Raw genomic sequence first — 26,653 nt, 5'->3', positions numbered from 1 at the left:
TTCAGCGATTCAAAGATTCTCCACTCAGCTAAAGAAAAAGTGGGGGTTTGTCCCCATTTTGCTATTAGAATAACATTTAATCTGTGTCATTCATTATATTTATATAAATTAATAATAATTTATTGATTTATGCAACAGTAGCAGTGTAGATTAATAAACATAAATGTAAAGTTATCCAAAATGCTACACTGTGAGTCTAAAGGCACCAGCACACTAGGATTTCATTGCTGCTCATTGCGAGCTACAACTGTGCGATATGGACGGAATAAATTGGAGGGGGACATCAAGTCTGATGCTTGTAGACCAGGGGTGTCAAGATAAGGCCTGTGGGCCAGAAATGGCCCAGCAAAGACCCCAATTCTTAACACTTAAGATCAAAGTGGGCTGTATGTGGCTCAATATTTAAAATGAGGTTTATATCCCTGTTGTGGGGTTGTCCACCATGACACCGTTGTGGGAACAGCTAGTAGAAGCATCATACAAACAAGCTTTTGCTATCACAATTCAGCTGCATTTTCTGCTCTATCAGAAGCACAAACATTTTGTTTTGCACGTTTAGTTTTTCATTTATTCTCTTTGATAGCTGGTAAGTTTAGAATTTTAATGCTCCATTCTTATTGGTTGATTCTTAGACAGTAATTATAATGGTAGACTCTCATCTTCAATTTCTGAAATTGCCAGCTTTGGGCTTCGATCACTGAGCAGTGTAAGACTTCTGATATGGAGGCACAACCAATATAATATTTAGTCTCTTAAAAAAGACTAACTGCACTTACTGAGATCCTACATGAGACATTTAAATGCAGATAAAATCCTTAGTAGGTTTAGGCTGAAAGTCTATATATTTAACAGGTTTATGCTGATTTCACCAGACTAGGTGTATGTCAAAGAGCTTTCTTATAATGAAAAAAAAAACACAGAAAATGAGCTAACTCTGCAGTTCCCCTTAGCATTGCAAACCATTTTAGCCCCTTTTAGCTTATTTTGCTTTTCTTGTCTCTGAATGACCTCTTTACTTGTAGCCATAAAAGTTATATATTTGCCTTATATTCCTTAAAAAGCTTTATTTTCGGACAGCTGTACATTAGCTGAAAATCACCAGAATGATGGACTGACAGAGCTGATAACAAGCTAATGAATATGGGGAACCACCTATCATTTAAAGACCTCAGCATGTTATTTTCAGAAGTTATAATGACACTGAGGATGAATATTAAAGGAAATCCAGATTTTGTCTGTGAGTATTAGATGGACACTTATCATGATCTAACTTGGTGACGACCCTAAGCCTAACACACATCAGAATGTATTTATGTCCCCCTGCCTCGAACTGTTGTTGCTTATGCAATGACTGACATGTTTTTTGACTAGAATGAGCACTGTAGTTTGAGTGGATTATAATACATATCATACTGCTGAAAAATGTCCATTTACCAGCAAAAATACTGTAGTTCACTCTGCATTTATGCTCTTTTACTGAAGCCACTTTCCTAAAAAAGTATTATATCATACGAGTATGAGCTTAGTCATCACCCTTTGATGAATAAGCCTCATAAATTTGGAATCGTGAAGAAAACCCAGCCCCATTGTGATGGTGTGCTAGTGAGATGCTTCTGCAGTGGGCATCGCTCTGTGCACCTCCTGAAACTGGTTACAGTTGGGATCCCCTCTGACTTTAGGTGTCTCTGGTATCTGGACTCCTGTTAAGGGGTCAACACACCAGCATTCTCCCCGCTGGCCGTGGGTGGACATGTTGCACTGGAAGGAGAGAAGAAAAACACAAACTAGGCAAGATGGAAAACACTGGGAAAAAAGAGGCGGGAGGGTAAGGAAACACAGTGAAAGCAGGGGATGCATTAATGAAGCATGGCGTAGGGTGGCTTGAGATTTGTGTTCGTGTGTGTGTGTGCGAGGATCTTCTGGCGGCGGGGGGTCATTGGATGAGAGTGAGGACTGTGGTTCGGGTGGGACAACACTCACCCAATAACAGCCTGTCCTCAGGTTATGCCCCCTACACACAACACACAACCCATCCACAGCCACACATGTGATCGCAAACACTCCCACACATACACGCACAAACGGAGGCATGCCAGCAGACTAGCTCCCCCGCAGAGCCTGCCCTTCCCCCCCCAACCCCCTGAAATGAGGTCGTAATTGAAGTGGACACAGTTTACGCCCCGCGTGCGGGGCGGCCGGGTAGGGGACGGCGAAAAGAATGAAGAGCTGGGGGGAAAGAAAAGACTTTCCATTTTCTTCCTTCGATGAGAAAGAACAAAAAAAGTGACAGTTACAGTAATTACCGCGCGACAAGGAGGGACAACTCTAAAAGGGAGCCGAGTGTTGAGGAGGTACAGTGTTCCTCCCTGGGAACCGTGGACTCTAGTCCAAAACAATGCTGTTGTTTGTGACCGGTGATGAAAATTGGCTGAGTGGTTGAGAGCCCTGCTTTAGGAAACGGTGGCGCCTATTCAAATCTTCTTTTCTGCTCTACTATCCTCGTAAGAAAACACTGGATATGTGACCTTGTTTGTCCTCCCCTGTCTGATTTCTATGGATGGGCATAATACAAATTCAAGCCCCCAGTCGGAAGCACAGTTCGTTCCTCGGCTTAACAAAAGTCTTCCCATGAAGTACGCCAAACAGTTTTATTGCCTTGTAACCTTGAGCTCAGAAGCTTGTTGCCTCATTCATGATGACAACATCTCCCCATGCATTTGTGCGTTTGTGTGTGTGTTTAAGAGCAGAGCGCCAAGGAAGAGGCGGGTGTGAGAGTTTATTAAGAAAAAAGACAGGGGGAGGAGGCAGGTGGCAGGAGTGATAGGAAGTTATACTTTTGCCAGGGTGATTTTGCCAGTCTGATACAAAGGAATTGTGTGAGTGTGACTCAGACAATGAGAGAAAAGAGAGGGGAAACCCCACAAAGTAATACGTGGGTGAAAGAGGAAAAACCAAAAAGAAAGTCTGAGGAACTGAAATGAAAATGTGAAAAGCGAAGGAGGAAACATAAATGCACTCAAAACTTTAATGCGTTACACATGTATAGGCACAAGTATCTCCACCGATACCGAAAGCCACAGAAGCTCTTTCCCATCATCAAAGTCAGCGGTCATTACTTACAAGAACCACCAGCAAAGTTTAAAACCTGTTGACATCTGCAACCACTTGAGTTTGTTATGGTCTTGTGTTACAGATCACCACGAAACAGTAAGTCACCAGCAAATCCCACAGAGCATAAAACCGCCATGTATCTGCTCACTATGGGCTGAATCACCAAAACATGTCACAGCAATAGCAGGAACCGTACGAGTGATGTCACAGCAGGTGTGCTGCTTTTTGACAGCAGATGGAAAACACCTGCTGTGACAGCACTGACTGGGGTGTGGCCGTTATTGTGAAACTCGTGAGTTTCTTGATGCGTGATTCAGTGTTCGTATTATTCAGCAAAGATGACAAACGAGTTTACAGTACATGTGAGTAGATCTGAATAATGGAATTAGTCCAATGACGAGAATGTTTTTTGTTGGTTTTTTTGAGTAGTTCAAATGAAGGATGAGGCGTGAAATTCAGTGGAACAATGTGAAACACTGCTTAGACACCAGTGTTTTCATTTGGTTTGGTGGGTTTGTAATTTTCTATGATTTTCAGTTTTACTTAACAATAACTGTAAAAGATTTTATTGCCATTCTGAAACTGAAATGTGGCCACAACTGTATAATCTGTGTCTTCTGTGTCCTTTGGCTTTTTGTATAAGCAGAGTGCTGCTTTGAGCACTGTAAATGGTGCTCAGCAGTGGAAGATTTGATAAACAAAAGGGTAACTGGTCAAGAAATGATGTCTCTCAAACTGAACTTTTAGACTACCCTGGGCAAAGCCTGGAAAGCGAGGCACTTGGACAACAAAGGTGACCTGTTTGGGCTTGCTACCTTCTGTTCCCACCTTCAAACTGGTTACGGATTTACAGGAGATTGTTACTCTAAAAATAGATAGATAGATTTATTTGTCCCCATGGAGCTTGCAGCGTAACTCACCTGACATTTGTATACACCCCATAAACAGAATCACATCAAAATAAGCCATAAGAACACAATACTCAGTCACTTGCACTCTCCTTGCATTTTAGAGATCATTTTGGGCATACCAGTATGTGTTGCACATGTTCAGAGTTTTGATGGTTTGAGGAATGAAAGATAGTTTTGACCTGGTTTTCTGAACAACGGGAGCAGCAATTTAGATTTCCCCTTGATGGATGAAAGTTTCCTCAAAAATATATTCTTTGTTGTGCCTTTCTGCTCAGGCATTCAGTTCAAGAATCCTATTCCAGGATACCTGTATGCAAAATTAAATGAAAATGCTACCACATTAGGCTGTGTCCATGCAGGAATTAATTCAAGGTGAACAGAGATCATAAAAACTGAATGACATATGGCACCTTCAACCTGGCAAGATAACTGCTTGGTACCCAAGATAAACTTTTTTAAACTTTTCTCAACTTCCAGTTCGGTGATTGAAGCAAGTACCAATGAGTGTGTAGGGTAATGCTGATTGACACATTACCCAGCAGTAAATACATAACAGTATAACCTTCTATCATCTCTTTTGAGTCTGATTTCCAGTGAGAGGATGAACATAAATATGCAATAGATTGCATTTAGGTAAGGTGACTGATGGACTCATCACACAACAACCCCCAACCAGGAGTCTAAGACATGGCTTTAAGATGTGTATCATAAAACTCGCATTATTAAACATCTTTGCTTCTGCTTGTGATCAAAAAGGTTCTCAATTCTAGTAACTTAACTAATATCCTTTTTGAGATTTTGTTGCCAGTGCCTGGCTCTCTTGCCAGTTGCTGTTGGGGCAGATCGATCTTAAAGTAGAAAGCTACTCTAGTCACAGCTTACAGCAGTTTGGCTACACTGACCACATCAAGGCTGGACAATATGTGGAATAAGAAACTCACTGGAGAGGCAGTCAATTATACTGTTGTAAAGATATCAGTGGAATCCACACTGACAGTCTGACCCTGAGAGACTAAATAATAGCAGCCCATCATCCTGCTGGTTGCACTCATGACCTGATGCATCATGTTCATGCTTGGATTCTCGGTCTTAGCTGAAGACAGCTGACATGACCAATAATTATCCTTTAAAAGAAAGTAACATCAGTTTGACACACGGGTGGCTGAGGTCCACAGACACAGAAAGTTCTACTGGAATTTAACTTGAAGAAAAGATCATCTAAAACCATTTTTTTATATTTACTTGACCAAATTTGCAGATATTTTTTGTTTGCTTCTCAGGTTTTCCAGCATTGTTTGGCAGGCTTTTTGCAACAAGGGCTATTTCTTTCTTCCTTTTATGTCTACCCTCTCGTCAATGGGAAGTCTCAATTTTTTCTTTATTATGCTTCAAATGATATCCTGTAAGAATCTAAAACATAAAATAACAAAAACCTGAAAAGTCTTACCATACATATATATCATGGATGGGTCTTTTGTGAATTTATCTGACCCAAATGTTCTCTTTTGTAAAATAATGTGACGTAGGACAGGCGCTCTACCAGCAGCTCACCTGCTTGAGGTTATACAGTCCATGTTTGTCACAGTTTGGAAACTTGAGCTCATACAGGTTCTCCAGTGGGCCTCTGTTATCCTCTGAAGTCATTTTAGCAATCTCCTCTAAGACCCTGTCCAACTCCTGTTGACAGGCACTCTACATGATGAGGGAGAAAAATAACAGTAAGTAATCAACATGTACAAATACACCTGTAGTCACTTTTAGGCAAGGCAAAAAAGAGAGGTAGGTTAAATTTGACTTGTGCTGGAGGCCGAGCAAAATGTTCTCCAACAAAAAAAACGAACAGTGAAATAAAATACATCTGTGTATGTAAAAATGTCACAAATATACACATTTATAGGTACAGTTCAGCCAATATTATTGATGTGAGTCTGCCGGAGCGGAACGTAACTGACTGGGCTGCTTAACTCAACTGGTGGACACGACCATGACCACACAGACACACACACACAAACCTGTGCTTTCATACACGCACAAAATTCTCAGCACACTTTTCCTGTACTTACTCTTCTTGTTCTGCACATTTACAGTGTATTCAAGTGTGCACTGTAATGCAGACACATACACCGAGTGCCAGTCTACCCGTGGGATCAAAGGGGTCTGTTCTTATGATTAGTTGGCTGAGGATGAGAGAAGGGAGCGGGAGGAGGCACAGTCTGCCACGAACCTTATCTGGCATCTGAACATATGGATGAAAAGCCCTCTCTCTCTGTGTTAGACTCCTTTTCTTTTTCCTAATAAAGACATACATAAACCAACATGTCAAAGACAACTTTTAGTTTCAGAGCAGAGTCCCTGCTCCTACATGTTGGGATGTTAGTGGCCAGATTAAGATGGTCCCTGGACTGATTCTGGGCTGTATTTTGCCCATGTGTGCCCTTGAAAGACTCGTGTTGAGATTGATGTCTCAAGATTGGACAAGCAGTCCATAAGTTGTAATTTAGACACCCCTTTTACAGAAGTGGTTTGGTGTAATAGGCTTTATCTTTTTCTTTTTCTTTACTGCAGCCTGTCACCACGACTGATCCGATGATGTGCCTGGAGTTTCTCTTCCAGTTTGGGAGTTCAGCTCCTAATGCTTCTATTACCACTTAGGACTTTAACCTCCACGTCTGCTCCAGTTGTTCCTGGCACGTCTTTATTTTCTTGTGCTCCTTCTTCCTGATGTTGCTGTCCACTGAGATTGCCACATCTATTAAAATTGTGGTCTTCATTGTCAACCGCCACTATGTCTGATTGGTTGGCCAGCAGCTTGTCTGTCTGGAACTCAAAGTCCCACTGCACTGTTGTTCTCAACATCCTGTGGTGGTATCTCCGATTGGGAGTTACAGACTTCTAATCTATATATGGTACAGATGTACCCTTACACTATCTTAGCCACATCTTCTATCTGTTTATGGTACATCCCATGCAGGGCCTTGGTCTTCCATAATAGTGTTCTAATCCTCTTCAATCCCCCTGTTAACCCCAAGTAGGTGGATCAGTAAATTCATGTCTCACTCACTTATGACTGACAGCTGATAGTTTCACCACTCCTGAATCTACAGTATATCTGTGTTCACTCTTTGTTATGAGCTGGTTTAGGGGGAGGCCTATGCAGAACCGCGTCACCTTGGTATATCCTGCACTTGATGGTAACTTGTGAAATTGCCTGGAATGGGTCTATAGTGTTCTCTTCCACAGCCCCATGTACTTCCTGATGAATGTTATCAGTTATCACTGTTAGCCTCGTACAGTGCCAAGCACTCCACAATCCATGTGTGGGACACTGAGTTGTGGGCTTTCTTGTAGTAAATCCCAGTGGGCCTCAGGTTAGCCTGCCTGGTCTTAAAATCCTGGTTTATGCTCTGTCAACCAGTAGCTGGTGCTCTGATCCTTTTAAGCTGCACTTATGTGTTGAGTCATGTGGCTAGTTATCTTGATTGCTATAATGCCTGAGAGGAGCTTCAGTGTTGTGTAGAGGCAAATAATTGGCCAGTAGCTGGTGATGGTGTCAATATCCTTGTGGGGATTGTTCATGAGCATGATTATTCTGCCCTACATTAGTGAGTCTGGATGAGTGCCTGCTGTTAGCAGACCATAACCAGGAGATCATGGAGTGCCATTAGTTTCTTTAGCCAGTAGGTGTGGTTCATGTCAGGTCCTGGTGCTGTTCAGCTCTTCATTCTTGAGGCTTGTTGGATGTCTGCCTTTGAAATGTTTACTGATTCTTGAGGTTGCTATGGTCTGCTCTTAGGTCCATCAGCCACTTGGTGTTGATATCGTATTATGTCTCTTTGTCCCAAATGTTCTTTGATTATTGCTCATTCTGAGCTTTGGCTGGGTCTGTCTGCATACTTGTTCCCTTGCAGTTCAGAGCACACTCTGGATGGGCCTTTGGAGAAATCATCATCTTACTTGCAAGGACCACAATTCTAAATGTTAGTTTATGGATAATGAAATTAAAAAAAAAAACAGGTCAAAAAGGCTGCAGTTTGGGGACGGCCTTATCAGGAATCAGCAGCAGTCAACTGGTTGTGGGCATACCATGAGGCGACAATCTTCAACCTCAGCTCCATAGAAGCGTCTGTCATTCTAGTTGGTTAGTCATCCCAAAGTACATTATCACTGCTCTCTTTTATCAGGGTTGGCTCATTATGTGCATACCGCTAAGTATGTTCCCAGTGCGCTGTAGCCGCTGAATCACTATCTTCAGCAGTAGCTTTCTTTTACAGATGTTAGAGCACTGAAGTACCAGGTGCTTCTTGCTTAGAGTGGATCTTTGGTCTTGGGCTCTTCTATAATTCCCACTTGTTGCATATAACCTCTCTCATTAGGTCAACAGTCAACAAATAACAGCTGGATAGTCTAGTAGCAACATTGGATCAGTGGTTGATTCCAGGTCAGCCTAGGCACCCAATGCTACTTGAGCCTATGTTGGAATATGAGTGAGCTGGCTTAATGAGGTCTACATCATGTGTTAGGGAACTAGGGTACACTGATGAGAACCTGACTATTATACTTGTTATTGGATTATTGGATTGCAGTAATTTAATCTTTATGAATTAAGTTGGATACATTATATCTTTGCTCCTTACATTTTGTTATTGGCTTTGGAAGTTATGGACACCACTCTTCCCTGTGTCCCTCTACTGTGGAGCCACAGACTGGCCCATTGGTATGTTCTTCTATAAAAATGGGCTGGTTCCCTCTTACATGTCTGCATACTGTACTTAATGAGCATGGCCATCACTGTTTTTTATTTTTGTCAAAAAGAAAATTGAGAGAGACAAAAAGAGAGAGAAATCTGGCACAACCCGAGCTCTGACAGTGTAGCCTGTGTTCAGCATATAGCCCTATGATCTCCAATGACTATTCACAACAAAGTGCATATACTCAACACTAGTCATCTGTCCCTCCCCTTGCCCAGCTGCACGACTCCTTTTACTGCACTGTCTCCTTTGTTGCTTCTAATGATCTTGACATTGTATTGTACCGCCCCACTTATTATTTCTTGGTGTATTTTGTTTTGTTTGGCTGCAAGCGAGGTTGTTAAATGAGGGAGAAAATGAGCAAAAGCATATCATTGTTTGTCTTATTGAGACATATATGGGCGTCTATATGCGTAGCCCCCTTTGGGCCCAAGCTCATTTGCATGAAACAGGATATGTGTGCTTGTACGCCAGCCCATTGACGACTTTCTAGGAACTGTTTTAATTTTTTGCGGTGTTGCATTTGACACTGTGAAATGATGAGTGAGTGCTAAAGAATAGAAGGGGGCGGGGTTTTAATGTAAAGACTGCATCAAGCTGCCAACTGCCACTCCACTGTTGCGAGCAAAACAAGATCACTTTTCATAGTAAAGGTGCTCATTATGAGCAGTTACTGAAGACGCGCGTGGCTAAATATATAGGCACTGTTGCTTCTGCAACTTTATATTTAATTAACAAACGCATCAGTAAATCATCAGAGTGGAAATGCCTCATTATGTTTGAAAGCATTTCAAACACAAGGCCTTCAGCTGCCGAAGCCATACAAAGAATTTCCCTACAAACAAATAGTCGTTGCATTAAGAATCTGATGTCACTGTAACTGTCACCTCAGCTCATATCAACTGATGTATTTTCAACATTCATAGTTTCTATTAAAGCACATAAATGAGTGCTTGTATTAAAGCATGGTACAGGGTGGAAAATGTGGAGCTTACCAAGTAAGCTAAGAACTGAGATTGAGCTGGGCCTGTAGAATGCATAAAAATATAGAGAATGTCAAGGATTAAAAAGTGAGTGTGTGTTTATTGTGTGCACATATTAATCTGTTTGTCTGAGTGAAACAGTGCCCAGAGGAGGGCACCACTGTACCAGACATTATTGCTCACACAGCACATTTTTGACCTTGTGTCACTGCTGCTGTTGATGGGCAAACATTTCGCTGTATCCTGTAATGATTATCTTTTGTAGGCCTAGAAAGAAGATGTAACATAGGCAGGTAGCGAATAGGCCCCTACATTACACACTGCTGAGATTATTTTTTTTCTTTTCAGGTGTTTCTTTTTAACGACATGCTTCTGTGTTTCCATGTCAGGCAGATGAGCTGCAGGGGAGGTTACAGTATATAATTACAACAGTTTTGCTCGTACGATTTATAATAACTTGTGGATCCAATTATGTCAGACATGGAGCCAGTATACTTCAGGTTATCAGTTAGTCTACAAAAACAAATCCCAGTGAAATGAACCCTGAATTGTTACCTGTAGCTAAATTATAGGAAAAAGGTTTAACCCTGACCTGAGATACTCTCTGATTTATCTTCATCCTTGTTCTACGGTCCTGAAGGTGTTGTTCGAGGGCAGTCTTCTGCCAAATCCATGGGTTTAGAGGCGGTCTCCCGGTGAGTGGATTTTCAGTCCCATGCACCTCTGCAGCAAATAAACACACAAAGCAAATGTAGTTAATGTGTAGCATATATCCAGATAAACATTCAGACTTCATGGCTTTTTGGTTTCAATCCTCGCGTAACATTCAATACTTGTTAGGTTCCTAGAAAACCTTATTTTGAGTCACTTGTTTGAGTATGAAAGTATTCTTGTGGTTTCTTTAGTTAACAAACAGATGTTGCACACACTAAAAATTGCCTCACAATTTTTAGTGTGTGCAACATCTGTGCTTACTAAAATGCTCAAGACTCATCTATATTTATCTATTCAGTAATCAAAGCTACTATTAAAAGCAATTATTTATCTAATAACAGGCCCTTTGAAAAGTTGTCTTAATCCTAGAATTAAAGGACAAAGTCATTCTGTGTCCTCAAGGCATCCTGTGTCCCTCCTGCTTCATGTGACTAATTCTGTGCAGCCAGCAGTTGTGTGGACCAAACCGTGCTAAGATGTTTTTTGTGAAATGGAGAAGTGCTACATCCAGCCCATTTAGGTTTAAATACTGAACTCCACTGAGCAGTGGGGGTCTCTGTGAGAGCGGTTCCTGCTGACTGTTATAGCAAAGTATGTTCATCATTTGGTGGCGACAGAAGAAACAAAGCACAAACAACAAAACAGTTCACTGAGGTCATTCAGGGCAGATGCAGACAGTGAATTTAACGATGCTGATGACTGTAACTTTAAAACAGAACTACATCAGGGGGTTAAAACTGAATGGACTTTCATCAGCGTAGCAGTCAAAACAGTCATGAATTATAGTCCTGAGCTAGACTGGCAGTCAGTGAAGGTGAGTCCAGACTCGTGAGAATGCACATCTGATGAAGGATTTTCATGCTGAGTAAGGATTTTTTATGGCATCTAACTTTCCTGCCAGAGGCTTTGTGGGTGTGTGTGAGTGTGTATTTGTGTAAGACCGTGTGTGTCTGTAATTAGCACTGAAGCAGAAGAGGTTGTAAATCAAGCCTGAGAGGGAAGCCTTCCCCCAAACCTCGGGAGCTCCTTACACATGCCATGGCACTGTCTGAATGTGTCTGTGCTCATGTGTGCCGGTGCACGCTCTGCCAGGTGTGCAAAATGAGTAAGCCTGGCTTCTATGTTGCTAGAAACTTGTGTCTTACAAATCCCTTTTTGGCAAATTTGAAAATTTCCTCTTGAAAGAAAATTAAAGCAATTAAAGAAAAACAATAATAAATCATAACTAAAAAACAAAAGCAAATGATTTGACCAACAAATGTTTTCAACACAATTACGCTAATTTTTATTTTATGCAGCATCAGTTTACATAGACACTTGCCTTAAGGCACTTTGTACTCCACCTGTATTACAAAGTAAAGATCCTACTATATTAGAGTGATAACCCCAAATCAGTTAATCCCCTATGGAGAAGCAGTTGGCCACAAAGGGGAAGAAGAGATGCTCAGTGCATCATGGGAAGTCCCCCAGCAGCATCAGCATAACTACGGGATGGTTCAGGGTCACCTGATCCAGACTTAAGCTTTACCAGAAAGCAAAGCTTAAAGTATAAACCCTAGCCTTAAAAGTAGAGAGGGTGTCTGTCTCTCAAACCCAGACTGGGAGCTGTTTCCATGGGAAAGGGGTCTGATACCTGAAGGCTCTACTTTTAGAGCCCAGTCTACTTTTAGAAAGTCAGGGAACCACAAGTGAGCCTGAAGCCTGAGAGCAAAGTGTTATGTTGGGTTAGTATCATACCATGCAGTCTTTGTGATAGGATAGATCCTGATTATACGAGACTTTGGATGAAAGAAGCATTTTAAAAGGACCAACATTTAACATGTAAGAAACATGCTATCATAAAAATGTGTTCATAGTTTCCCAAATGACAGCGCTCTACCACCACTGTCTTCACTCCTACAATCACTGAACCTATAGTACTCCTGTGTATATCACACAATGAGAAGTACTCATTGTGCGGTTTGGTGTCACTGTGTGAACCACAAGAGAACAGACACAACAGGACAATGGAAATAAAACAAGCTGTAATGGAATCTAATACTAACTTCCATGCAGCCTGACTTTCCAGTGAAAATCAGGTTGGGAGAATTACTAGAAATCTGAAGGTCAGTACCCATTCTCTCTAGATGTGTTCCTAGTAAAAAACTGACTCCAGGTTAATCAGGAAGATAGTCTGAGCAGTGGAAAAAGGACCAAGGAAAGGTTCAATAGGTACGTGGAAGCTAACCCCTGGGTTCATAGTACTAAAGGGTCTTGTCAAATCATATGTTGCGTCCTGAATGAAAGTGTCCTCCATGGAAGAAAATCCTTATTTGGAAAGAAAGCATTTTAAAGTTGATAGAAATTAGCAAAAATGTAAGATGACAAGTCACAATGCTTCTGGAAGTGTTTTTGTAAGACACATCTGCTCTTTGGTCACAGAGGAATGTAGAATGAACCCCACCCCCACTATAAAACATGGAAGAGGCTCAGTTTGATGCATCTGGGACACAATGAAATGAGAACAATGAAATTAGATGATCTCCAAGACATTCTTCAGAGAAGCACTGTCCAGTGTCAGGGACCTGGTTTTTTTTCTAAAGGAAAAGGATACCAATAATTATGGCTAGTTTTTCATTTAGTTTTGCATATCATGTCAGTTAACACAGTACATGAAGGCAAATGGTGGACGATGGCCATAGACCCTGCCAAGGCTGCCCTTTGTCAACAATTATGTTCATAAGTTCTACGGACAGAATTTCTGAGAGAAGCCAAAGTGTTCAGTTTTGTGGTTTGGGATAGTACAGTGAGGCAGAGCTCAGTTGTTCAAGAGGGGCTGGAAGTAAAGCCTCTGATACTCTATATCAAAGGGAGCCAGCTGCGGTTGTTTGGGAATCTCTCTAGCGTGCTTCCAAAGTGAGATGTCCAACCAAGAGGAAACCCTGGGGAAGACCTTAGACCAGCAAAAACATCCATTGGCTTGTAAACAAAACTGAATAAGTGGATAGGTGGATGGATGGACCAAATTTCATTGTAATCCATCCAATGTCATCTTCTTATCGAGATTGGAAAGATTCACGTGTGCGCTCCACATGGACAGACTGTGACCACAAATGAGTCCTCAAGTTTCAAGCGGTCAAATTAAATTCCCTACAATCTGTCAGTGTTGACTACATGTAAAAGCTTCCAAACTCCACTTCAGCATACAAATTCAGACTTTTGTTCCAAGTTTTGTTAAGATATTCATAAACTGCGAAGGAATCTTTGACTTGGGAAGGTTTTGCAGGGCACATCAAGCAAGGGCTTGCTTTTAAAAAGAAATCATATCTGCCGTCAGAAACACATAAAAGCATTTAATAGCTTCACAACATAAATGTTAGTGGAAGAAAATGGATGGATGGGTAATGTAAAGCATTATTTCCCCTTGGCAATGCAAAAGTGAATGCAGCAGGAATGCTGTGTTGTGGTTGAGTTAAATAAGGTAGATACACAGCTTGTAAACAATTTTCTGCGGTTGTGTTTGAACTGCCTCTATAGACACTTATAGGAACTCATGACTGCATTTTCAAGCAGAAAAAACCCAAACTTGTCTTTAGCCAACAGCTGTCATCACAATACTGTGTTGTTGATTCTGTCTTCAGCGCCATAGAAACTACTTGTCTCGAGCTGTTTGCAGTGTTGGCTTTGGGTATTGCCTCTATGTGAAGCTTTCACAGTCCTCTCATAGCACAGAATGAGTAATGTCTTTCCAGAGTTGCTTAGCATTAATGTATTTGTCCTGTTATCATATACAGCAGAGCTGGTCTCAAATACTTGACTGGGCTTTGACGTCCAAGAAAGTGGCCTCTCACTACTTTAAACCCACTGTCTTTGTAAATGGTTCCCCTTAAGCCCCAACCACTTCAAACACTTTACAGCTGGCAAATGTACAAAAAGAAACAGAATAATGAAGATCCCCTTCAGACCTTTTACAGTAAGCTCGCTCTTTCAACTCTTCTATGTGGCTGCGTGTCATTTTAAGCAATGAAGCTGCCTTTGTAGTTGTTAACAGGAAACTTTTGGTGCTTCTACACTGATTGTCAGGCTTAAGAGGCAAAAAGGTCAAAGTCAATTATTTTTCAAAACAGGTTCTCGAGTGCTGATATATTCATTGTAAACTTACCCCCAGAATGTTGTTTATATGTGATTGCTTCAAGAATATTTATCATTTATTTAAAAACTGCGTTTAAGAAATAACCTTAAAACTCATTTCAGTTGATGCCCAACTCTTCAGTTTCTTCAGAGGCTTTACTAAATATACTTGATGCCATTAATTAAGACGTATGACCTGCGGCTTCACTTTTTCACAGCGTCTCATTCAGTGGCGGTCCTAGCCTGTTTGGCGCCCTGGGCGAACACCCCCTCTGGCGCCCCCCCCCCCCCCACACACACACACACACACACACACATGAAGAGAGAGAGAGTATGCATAGTATGCAAACGGCTACTAAACAGACATCATAATTCGTCATACAATGGGAACAGGACAAATCAACAATTGACACTGACTAATTAATATTATATTATTGTATATATTGTTTGGAGTTTAGTCTGTTACTGTTACTATTTTTACCATTTCTTCTTGGAGGAACTGTAACCCACATAATTTCCTTAGGGATTAAGAAAGTATTCTGATTCTTAATGTTTTAGGATACATGACCTGCCATTATCCAATGACACATCTGCTTACCTGTATCTTTTGCTCGTTTCTCCTTGTAGGAGCCATAATTAAATGTATTGAATTTTAATGATCACTGGGTTTTCATTTGTTTGGTTGCTATGGTGATGTGTAACGGGAGTCACGTGGGTGGTAGCGGTGACATTAAGAGGGCGTTGTCAGTCTGTCATTCACTGGTTTGATTTTGACAGAGAGGAGGGCTGGGTAGCCCTAGTTTTTGTTGACCGCAGCCAACGACTTTCCCCTTGTTGCATTAGAGCTGTGATGTTTTAAGAGTTTGAATCACGAGCCGATAACATTACTCTGTACTCTTTTCAAGCACTTTAATAAACAAGCAAGCAATTCCACCTCTCGCATTATTGCGTAAAGTTGACAGCGCGTCAGGCAGGCTCAATCCCCGGCCTCTAGCGACTGTGGAAGTCGCTACACTCTTCCTCTTCTTTTCTCTTTTTTTTTAACTTTAAAAACGGGTTGTGTGTGAGACTTTAAATCAACAAAATATAAAATATACATTTTAAATTGTTATTGATCCCTTTACCCCTGGTCCTAAAGTGTATATTTATTTTCTTACTCTTCTTATATTTATTGATTGTTTACTTGCACTGCTGTAACTGGAGCCTCGTCGTCTCGTCTCTCTATATACTGGACTGTATGTAGCGGAGATGACAATAAAGTTTACTTTGACTTCAGCAGCGAGCAGGCGCACTGAGGGCTCTCGCGCTCACTTTTCACGTATAGAATTTTGAAAAAACATCGGTGCAAATTATAAGTCTGTATCATAATGTCTGGTGTTTTCGTGTTTGTTGTTTTGTTTTTATTTTGTTTTATTTTGCGAGTTGGTAATTTTTGCTGCTCCAGCCAGCCAGAGAATCCCCCACTGCCCCGCCCTCTCCTCCCTGCGCCGCAAGCAGCAGGTGCACCTCGCAAACGGAGGGCGCCGTTACTCCCAGCTAATGGGCGATAGAAAACCGATCAGTGCCTATGCCATTCCCAATATGCGCTGGCATGATGTCGGGGCAGCATGAGTACGAGCAATTTTTTTTTTGCCGATGCCCGTGATGCCGCCCCCCACCACGATGCCGCCCCGGGCAACCGCCCGTCTCGCCCGTATCTAAAACCGCTACTGGTCTCATTAACTGTGTTTAACGGTGGAAAAAAATCTGAGAAAACCCACCAGACAGCAGAGAAACAATGCAGGTGAGGAGGCGTGAGAGCATTTCGCTGCTAAAGAGACCAGTAACATGGAGGGTTTGGTAGATTTTTTTATGCAGTTGTGTTGCATGCATACGCTCATGTGCAGGTGGTGTGATCCAATATATCTACTGGCAGTGTTGGGTGTACTTTTCCAATGAAAAAGTAGAGTAACTAATTACTGTTCATTTTTAGGTATTTTAATTACAGTTACTTACAATGTACTTGCGTTACATTGTAAAATAATTAAACTCGCTGAATATCATTATTTAATTTCAATAATTTATCTTCTAAACGTAGAAGTAAACTCTGCCGCTCTAACATCGCTGTAGTGCAGCTGCACGTCATTTCGCGCCAGTTTGCTGCATAGTCGTATTCTAAAGCGGAAGATGTCGGACTCGGCTGAAGCGTGTGGCTGTTTTATGAAATGGACATATTCCCGTCTCTTCACTTTTCGGAAACAAGCAGACAAGAATATTACAGTAATATGTAAGCTATGTCCTGGGGAGAAAAAACTATCGGCTGCTGTTAATAGCACGAGTAATCTACTGAAGCGCCTGACACAGAGCATAGACGAACACTTCTGAGTGATCCTTGTTCATCATCCATGGATAACACCGCGGCAACTCCTGCTAAGCAGGCAAAACTTGATTTTACTTCAGCAGCACAGAAAGTGTCTGAAGGTGAGCTTAAAAAATGATTGCAGGCTATATTGTGGAAGACATGCTACCGCTGCGTACTGTAGAGTCTCCGTCTTTAAAAAAATGTATTTATTATTTAAAGAGTTTAATTTCTATTGTTTGCCCACTCAAGGTTTATAGGGATTTTAAGAAGTATTTAGTAATTAAGTTACTTTTCTGACACAGTAATTAGATAAGTATTTTAAATACAATATTGACCAAGTAATTAGTAATTAATTACTTTTTTAAAGTGACTTACCCAACACTGTCTACTGGTCACTTCTGTTAAACAGGTTTTAGGTCAGTTCTTACCAATATGTATCTTGCAGAGAAAGGCCACAGCCATGTTATAGTCTTTATGCCAGTGTGGCATGTTTTTTTTTTTTTTAAATTTGTTTTTTAATCTGTGATTTTACTAAATACAACTAATATCCAAAAACATTAAAGCTTAGGATAAGTGTGTTGAATAACTGCAGGCTTATATTCCATCCCTGAACTTTGAGCTGACAATACCAGCACAACAAAATGCTTACAATGTCACCAAATGCAATGTATTCCAGAAGCAGCTCTTCACTCTATCAAATGCACCATCTTATCAATCAAAATGGACCAGTTCTAGTTTTGAGAGAAGCCACACCAAGATGCACAGAGCAGATGAGCAAGGCAGGAAGTCAGACACACGAATAATTACGTTTCAAAATAAAAGACCCCACTATACATGAAACTTTCCAAGCTCACAATGACTAAGTTGTCTAAACTTAGTCATCCTAAGTATGCTGTACTTTTTTTCCCCCGAAGGCAACAAGTTTGCATCTTTTAAGTTCTGGGAACAATTACATTTTACACTGAGAGTGATCTGAAGATGTGCGAATGCTCATTTGTCTGTCTTGCAGTCCAAACACACACTTCTTGATTGTGCCATATTCTGCAGCAGCAGCACTTTCCCACAGTAGAGCAATGCAGAAAATCATGAAAAAGCACATGAAAAATACCCCAAGGCATTAACCTGGCCTCCCTGCTTCTAATCTGATGATTCATGGAGTCCCCACCCCAACCCCAACAAATAAACTATTTGTTGACAATGTTTTGGTGCAGAATACCACCACAAACTCCAGAGGTGCGGTTGTTGATGCAATTGCTCAGAGTGGTTTTGGCAGCGTGAGAGGGACCGAAAAAATATCAGGGATGAGATTTTAATTTTGTGGCTGATTTTTGTAAAATTACACTAACTCTGTACAGACTTAGGGGGAAAAAGTATCCCTCGCCTTGTTGTTCCATAGCCTGTGAGCTTAGGCAGTGTTTAAACAAGCACTTCAGTCAGTCAGTGTGGAAGCTGCACGTTACTGCTGTGGTAGGGCAAGGCGGAGAAGGTTCTCAGATTTAACAAAAAACAGATTAAAAGAATGAACTTCGGACTTCTTTTTGCCTGGTGGTCAGAAGCAAATGTTAACATCACTCTGTGTGCCTACACGCAAACACAGAGGCAACCTTTTGCAAACACTTTAGTTCAAAGTGCAGTATACTGCACTTTGAACTAAAGTATATTATATATAATATATTGCTATAAAGGCAGTGCTGTGAGCATTAATTTGGAGGCAGAATGTTGCTGGTGAAGATGCATCTATGGCATAGTTTAATCTGAAGACATCAGAATATTATGTTTGACAAACTTTATATGTTTTCTGAATCTTAATCTGATAAGTAATGCAGTATGCAAGCTGCAACTTCTCAGTGTGCTTTAAAATATGAAGGAGAAGGAGAGAGGGCTATTTACACCTCAGGGGGAGTTTTCTCAGGTTTGCAGGCACCCACATGCAACTCCCACCCAAAGTGATCTGTTATAGCTTTAACGTTTCACACATTCTACTATGTGCAGCACAAATCGACACAGAATAATTAAAGACCATAGAGTGTGAGTGAAGGAGAAGCAGCAAGTCTCAGCAGAGGAACCCCTTCAGGCCATAAAGGGCAGTCTAAGACCACCGACGGCACAAAGAAAAGACAAGGAGAGAGAAATAAACAGAAGCACAAGGAAAGTGCAAAATAGGTTTGTACTTTGTGCAGTGGGGATTTTTCAGTTGACGACTGGCGGTCTGAGTGGTCTTATGAACGTCACTATTGGATGATTCTGTCCAACCCACCGATGTGTTGAATGAATGGGTAGGGGTAGATGGTTATGATAATGAAACAATGGTTAATTCATGGTTGTGGTTAGGGGAAGGTTTTGGCTGCCAACCTGAGAGCTACACATCAGAACTCTGAAACTTTAAACTGGGTGCCACAGCGTGATGAGGGAGACATGGAAATCAAAGATCAAAGTCAAATCGGTGTTGATTGAACAGGTATTCCTGCTGTGTGTTCTACACTCCACTGTGTTCTCTGCGTGTCCTATCAGCTGCAGTTCCAGCAGTGTAAAACAGACTCAGATTAGAATAAAGTATAACAACATTTGTTTTTGCATCACCAAAAATAATACAAGCACATTTCTGTGCATAGCACTCTAGTAAAAAGATTCCAATCTCAGGAGTTTCTCTTCCTGGTTGAGTGCAGCTTAATCATTGCAAATTGGTGGTCATTAAATATTTATTTTAACAAAAAGATATTGTGGACAGTATGGTGTTGGACATGTTAAATGGGACAAAAATCAAAAATGAAATTAGGACGAGTAGAGGTGTTAAAGTGAGGAAACAATGGAGCCAGGTGTCTCCTATTGTCCTGACTGTATGCTCCCCCACCTGCTACAGTATAGTACTGCACCTTATAGACAGACTAGCAAGTAGAGCACACATCACATCTATGAGCTTAATGGAATGACTTCCCGTATTTGTAAATAATATAATTTTGTCCATTTTCATCATCTGTACTCTAATCATTTATTTTTAGTTTATGCATACAAACAATCATCCATCTCAGTATATTATACAATATATATTCTCTCTCTCTCTCTCTCTCTCTCTCCCTCTCTCTCTCTCTATCAACACCTACTCCCTGCCGGTGATCAGGTACCCTGCTGGGATAATAAGATGGCCAAAGGAGGAAATAGAAGCCACTGACATCAAGACAAGGAAGCTCCTGTCCATGCATGGAGGGTTTCACCCCAAGTCCAAGCTCTAAGTACAAGATCCATAGAGGCTGGGGTCTACCACACCAGGCAAGACCCCAGGTGCAGAGTGTTTAAAGATGCCCCCAAGACAATCAAGCACATAAGAGCAAGGTGCAAGCTGCTAGAAGTCAGTGCATACCTGGAACACCATAACCAAGTGGCCAGCATAGTATACAGAAACATCTGTGCCGGGTATGGCCTTGAAATCCAGAGGTCAAAATGGGACACGCCCGCTCGGGTGGTCGAGAATGACCGAGCTAAGCTCCTGTAGGACTTCCAGATACAAAAGGACCCACCACAAACACATGACCCTATGCTGTTTTCTCTGCATCTGTTCCATTTTTGCACTGATCATCACCTTTATTTATGTATATATCTATCTACTTAGCACTTTTAATTTTAATTTCTATGTTTATTTAAGTGTTTCTGTTACAGTATGTTTCGCACTAAGTACCGCAGCAATTTCCTAATTTTGTAAACCTGCTCAACATTTGGAAATAAAACCCTTTCTGATTCTTGCCCCTTACTGCCTTTTAATCCCTGGCTGTTTTATTTCTTCTGCAGTCAGGCTTTTTTTTTTTCTTTTTTTTTTTGCCTACACTGACTGACCTGCCATGTGTGACCTCAAACCTGGGAAAAAGGATTTAGATTTTGTACTGTCTTCAGAGAACTGTGTACTGTGTAGCAGCAGGCCTTATTCTCAGAAGACATGTTTGGCCCTAACAAAGTAGCTCTAATTAATGGGTGAATTTCATTTAGCTGCTCATCTCTGTGGTCTTCCCATTGTGCTTGAAGGAATTGCTGGGTTTCTCTACACAGTATTGTTAGGTCATAAAGTCATATCTAAAGAGTTTTAAATGTAATCATTCTCTGGGTTTACTGGAGCACTTAACCGGTACTTTATTTACCACTGCCAAGCAGAATATGTGATCGATTCAGTTATTTCCTCATCTGTAAATTTACTCTATCTATCAAAGAGACAGCCAAAAGAAAGAGCAAGTATGCTGGTATACTTGTGGGAAGGCTAGCAGAAATCAAAATTAAAATCCAGTATCCACCATACACACTGCTAGTAACTCTAGTATGTCAATGGAAATTCAATTTGTTTAAATGCAGATCATGCATCATTTTCTGGCCTGTTTTTTAAGCTGGATTCGATGCAACCCACTCAGGCCAAGCCCAATCACTGATTGACTGGCCACTAGAGAAACTCTCCCTTGTACAATTCCCCAAACCGTTGGCAGCAGCAGACTTAAAATAATGTTGTGGAGTGTAAGTGCAGACTTTCAGCCTTTCAAGTAAGTCAAGCAAATTTGTTTTGAGCAAACATTCTGTGCTGCTCAACAGATCGTCCCTGCATAAATACAGTGGATGCTGAAATGTTAATGGCTAATCCAAATATTGCTGCATAATGATGTATCCATGTTTCTGACAGATCTTCCACACCTGCCATAGACTTCAGCACCTCATCGGAGGCAGTGAATTCATTTCCTTTGTCCAGAATTTAAAGGAAGGGAATATTTGGTTTCATGTCAAGACTGGAGCTCACAATCATCACCAGACTAAAACCTTAGTGCACCAAATACTCGGAGAGCCATTCCAACTGGACCGTCAAAAAAGCAATTCAGGTGGAAACACTCACGATCATTATATCTCCCTGCTTTTCAGACTGGAAGAATTTAAGTTGGATTTAAAATGTCATTGCAGCAGATTATTGTAAGCTTGTGGACATAGAAGCTGGAAAAGTGCAAACATATTTCAAGTGACAAATGCCACTTTTTAAAGTCAGGTAGGCTCTGACAAATCAAGCTTCATAGAAACAATAACATAGCCTGTGGCTGCTGCACGTCTGTAAGCTGCTTTACAACCAACCTTTACTTCTCCTTTCTGACATCATCACCATCATGCCTGATATCTTTACGCTCTGCTGTATCCTGCATGGGAATTTAGATGGTATGAAAGATGGTCTATGAAGTTCTCTTCCGAAGACTATGCCACTGCCATCTCTCTTTTTTTCCTTTTGGGTGATGGGAGTGGGCTTAAAACTCCTCACTGATTGGCTAATTCCTCATTCATTCATTCATTAATGAACATAGTCTGATTAGACCTCCTTTCTTGGATTTACAGCTTAAATGACCGAGCCCGCAAACTCATCAAGACAGTTTGTGCAGAGGTGAGAGAAGACTGTGGTTTTCTCACAGACTTCTACGGATATGAAGTCTATGAGTCTTTTTGCAACCACAGGAGATACCCTCCTGGTGGCCATTAAAGAGACACTTTAAAGGCATGCTAAAGGCACTTCTGCACTGGCTTTAGTTTTCAAAATCCAAAGCTATATCCATATTTTGAGGTGTCTATGGCATGGGGTCTCACCGGTTTATGAGTCAGAAGGTTATGGTTTCCTTCCAGTTGTGATCTTTGTTTTCCACATTTTTTTAACTTCATGTTTCTTAGTCATTTTTAAACCCTGCATTCACTCACTGGTTGGATTTAGGAACTGAAAGCTACTTTAGTTTGATTTAAAAAGGGTCTTTGGTACTGGTTAAAACACACCCCAGTGCAATTATAGTGCACTTCAAAAAATTATGATTTTGGAGTGAAAAGTACCTCTCACCAATGCTATAACCCACCTTGTCATGGAGATTATGGAACAAACTCTACCTAAATAAGCCATCCCAGTGGATTTGACAAAAGAGCACAAGTTGACGCCCTGGAGTGGACTTCCAGGGCTTCCACAGTGTGGTACAGGATATCTTGGCTGAGACTTCCCGTTCCACACTTTGGCAAGCATGCTCCCGTCTCACAGGGAGCGCCTACCTGTATGCAACCAAAGTGCTCAGTTGATTAATCAGTACTACTTGGACAACAAATTGAAACTGGGAAACTGAAAAATCTTGTCCCTAGCCAACACATTTTACATATTTATACACAGATGTTTGTCTGCTGAAAGCACAAAGTCTCAGCAAAGCTCAAGGAGGTTATGAACTCTAGACTGTTTACTCAGGCTGATGTGCTGCTCATTTCAGTGACCCAAAGGACCCATGTGAACCCAGGATCACATCAAATAAGCACAATATCCTAAAAAGCAACACTGTTTTTTTTTTAAAGTGTTGAACTGAAAAGTGAGAGTGTAAACTTCAGGATCTTTCCTGCAGTTAACGAAATGTGGATGTTGAAGGGTACAAAGAAAGACAGATGTTGATATTAAATAGCTGCCATGCTTGAAAAGTCAAGCTTAACAGAGTGCAACCTGTCCTATAAAACAATGCTCGTTTGTATTTTAACTGATCTGAACGCCAAAGATGATAAATCACAGCATAGAGCCCATCCCGAGTGCACTGCGCTCAGATAAAATTGCAGGACTGGAAATGGGTTTGTTTTCATTATCCCCTCCCATTTAAGTCAGTAGCCATGAGACGTAAGATAAACAAATAAATATATATATAAGCAGTTTATATAAATAGGTCACACCTTCTTCTTCTTCTTCAGAGAAACTCTTTTCCAATAACAAACTGACACTGTTGCTCACAACAGACACTGAGACATTTATGATTGAATGCTAGTCTTAAAAGTTTCAATGTGTATTAAATTTCCTCCTTAATACAATAGCCTACATCAAAATAAGGCATTCCCAATACGAGAGCTTTGAGGCTACGTGGGTTACAGACATGTTAGAGTTCATCAGAGGGATACTGCTTGTTTGCGCTCACAGATGTGGGTCTGCCACTGCCTGCCAAACACATTGCATATGTCAACATTCATTTTCAGGAATCAATAGTGACCCTTTGTCCCTAATAACTGTAATGTGGGATAGCAAAGCTTAACATTTCTTTGTCCCAGCAGGATTTCTGGGTTGTTTCTTTTGGGATAGTTACAAATATGTTTTATGTAGATGGTGGTTTTTCTGACATTAAAAGAGTTCTGCAGTGAAATTGTAGTCTAACTCTGCAAATTCTCAGTGAAGCTTTTCCTTCTCTGTTATAACTTCACGCTCAGGTATAGGACAATATAGGAGAAGGCTCAGTTAAAGCACAGTACAGAAGATACTTGACAGAGGACCAATCTTTGGATGTATAAAACAAGTCTACAGAGACCATCACATACAGGAATATGTCAGTTTAAGCTGTGGTGATGCAGATGTAGGTGATTTAACATCATAATGAATTAGATTTCCACTCCTAGGAAATTAAGATATTGCTCTGTGTTTTGGACCTTTTGAATTTTGTTAAATTTTACCTGGATTTTATATTGTTTTGTTTTCTTGTTTAGTTTCTCTGACTAGAAATGGTAGAGCTTGGCAATCCCTGGTAATTTCCCTGCTATATTGTTAGAGGTGTCTAGTTTATTTTCAAGTTATTTAAGGGTTATCGGTTTATGTTCCTGCTCCCTTGGTCTGGTCTCTTTGTTTTCTACCTTGGCGTCCCCTCCTGTCTGTCATGTCTCTCGCCCTCTCTCTCTCTCACTTGTCCTTGTATCTGTGCTCTGTCTCCATGTTCTCTTTGTGTTTCATCCTTTGTCACCCCCAGTCTGTCTGTTTATTGCCGCCTTAATGTCAAGCCTGCAAGTCCTAGTCTGAGTCTTGGTATGCATGACACTTCCTGTTTTATTTTGACAGTCCCTTGTCTCATGTGGATTGTGTTCAGCTTCATTTCTCCTGACTCATTATGCCTGATTAGTCCCTCCTGTGTGCCTCCACTTTCCCTAATCATCCTCATGTGTATAAATTGTGTCAGTTCCCCTTCGTCCTCACTGGAATGTCAGCTCCTTTTGTTTTGTATTCTTGTTTGGTTTTTCTCCCAGCCTAAATAAACTGTCCAGTCCTGTCTGTATACGCGTCTGCTTTTAGGTCCTCTCTCCAACATGACAGACACAGAAGAAATCCAGTCTGGATTCATGAGTACTTCTCATGAGTACTAACTCCGTAAAGACTATATGCAATGACCTCCCCTGTACCCTTAATCCCAGGTTTTGACCCCTCAATACATAACAATATATCATGTACTGTATTTAAAAGATGGATGTGACATCACCCTTGACTTGATCTTAGCCTTTAGTTTTGGATTCTGCATTTTGAAGTCTCAGCACCATTTTGGCTACCATTGTGTTGGCTTATTAGAGGAAGAAGTGAACATATTTGGATGACAGCACTATCAGGCAAAGCTAGCAAATTTGGTTCATGAGCTGTGTTCATTAACTTTACAGTTAAATTACACAAACACAGAAACATTTAACAGACAAAACACTGAATATACCTCACCAAAGCACAAATTGCCGAGATGGTTAGCTCCACAGATTATCTGTTAGATAATTTAGTTAAAATGTTCAAAAATGCACCAACAGCAGAAAAAAGAAGTCCAGATTAGAGGCTCCCATTAGTGGAGGTGAAGCCCAGACAGTGATGGGCTGCAGCTACCTGTCAAAGTAGCCATGGGGCTAACTTTAAATCTTAACACTATGGGTTCTAAAAAGTAAAACCCCTACCCTGTACAATGGTTTGGAAGAGATCCATGTATCCTCCAGGTCTAAAAAGTAAGGCCAATGTAGACTTGGGGAATTATTCTCTGTTCAATTTATTCAATTTAAATATAAAAAGTGATTCAGTGATTAAAAACAACAACTACAGATTAATGCAGCTTTAATGCTCTTTCTTTATTCTACTACTTTGCAGCAGTTTTTTCATAAAACTTACCATACCCCGGCGGGTTCAAACGTTCCCAGACATCCAGATCTATTCTTTGTCCACATCGTCCCAAACCCTGAATGAGCTGCTGTAAAGGGAAGTCAGCATCCATAATTGGGTAGCACCTCAGACCGGTGGAGCACCTCGGCAGATAAACCCCACAGAGATCTCCCACCTGCCGGGCACACACCGGACAGCAGCCGCAACCTGGCTCCCTCACAATCTCTGCACATAGTGGATCGACTTTGCTGCATGCCATCATATCCTCTGCTGTGCAGCTTGGGCATCGGAAAGCTAAATCTCCAAGTAAGAGTCCAGGCAGCCCAATGTATGCAAAAAGCAAACCGTATAAGAAGTACATGCCCATTATAACGCTTGCTAGGTTTGTTAGTGACCACTAAAGGTAAAATGACCCTACAGCATGAACCTCTGGATCCTCTGACAGTCCTCTGTGTTTGGGTAAACACTGTGGTGCCGCTGACAGGGTCCTATCTGCTCTCATATTACCAACTGACTGAGGAGAAAGAAGTCTTTTTTTCCCCCCTGAAAGTATCAAAATATAAATCCCTGTTGATAAGAAGGTTCAGAAACTGAAACAGTTGCTTTCCGGTGCAATAATTTCACTCAGTACAAGATTACCAGAGAGGAAGATTTTCAACATTTTTGTTTTTCCATTTCACTCCAATTGCACCATCTACATGTCCTTACTAGCAAAGTCCAACCAGATGTTTCCTGGGAAATGTTAAAGTCAATGCGCTTTCTGTGATTTGGCTCCCTCACTTGCTGCGTGTCAGTTAGCACTCAGTTAAAGGTAAGACTAAGTCGCCAAAAGTGCT

General features: G+C 41.0%; 1 protein-coding gene across 1 annotated transcript; it reads right to left on the bottom strand.

Moving 5' to 3' along the window:
* Window positions 1–1,599: 1,599 nt before the first annotated feature.
* LOC134645486 (insulin-like growth factor-binding protein 2-B) lies at window positions 1,600–26,184 on the bottom strand. The gene is made up of 4 exons (XM_063498939.1): window positions 25,827–26,184; window positions 10,346–10,476; window positions 5,574–5,714; window positions 1,600–1,758 (listed from the first exon to the last, which is right to left on the bottom strand). The coding sequence occupies exons 1-4, from the start codon at window positions 26,182–26,184 to the stop codon at window positions 1,600–1,602; spliced, it is 789 nt and encodes a 262-aa protein (XP_063355009.1).
* Between the last annotated feature and the right edge of the window lie 469 nt (window positions 26,185–26,653).

Source organism: Pelmatolapia mariae, linkage group LG16_19 (genome assembly GCF_036321145.2).
Source record: "Pelmatolapia mariae isolate MD_Pm_ZW linkage group LG16_19, Pm_UMD_F_2, whole genome shotgun sequence".
In the NCBI taxonomy this organism is placed as follows: Eukaryota; Metazoa; Chordata; class Actinopteri; order Cichliformes; family Cichlidae; genus Pelmatolapia; species Pelmatolapia mariae.
Note: the sequence above shows the minus strand (reverse complement) of the source record. Positions and strands in the feature narration are given on the sequence as shown.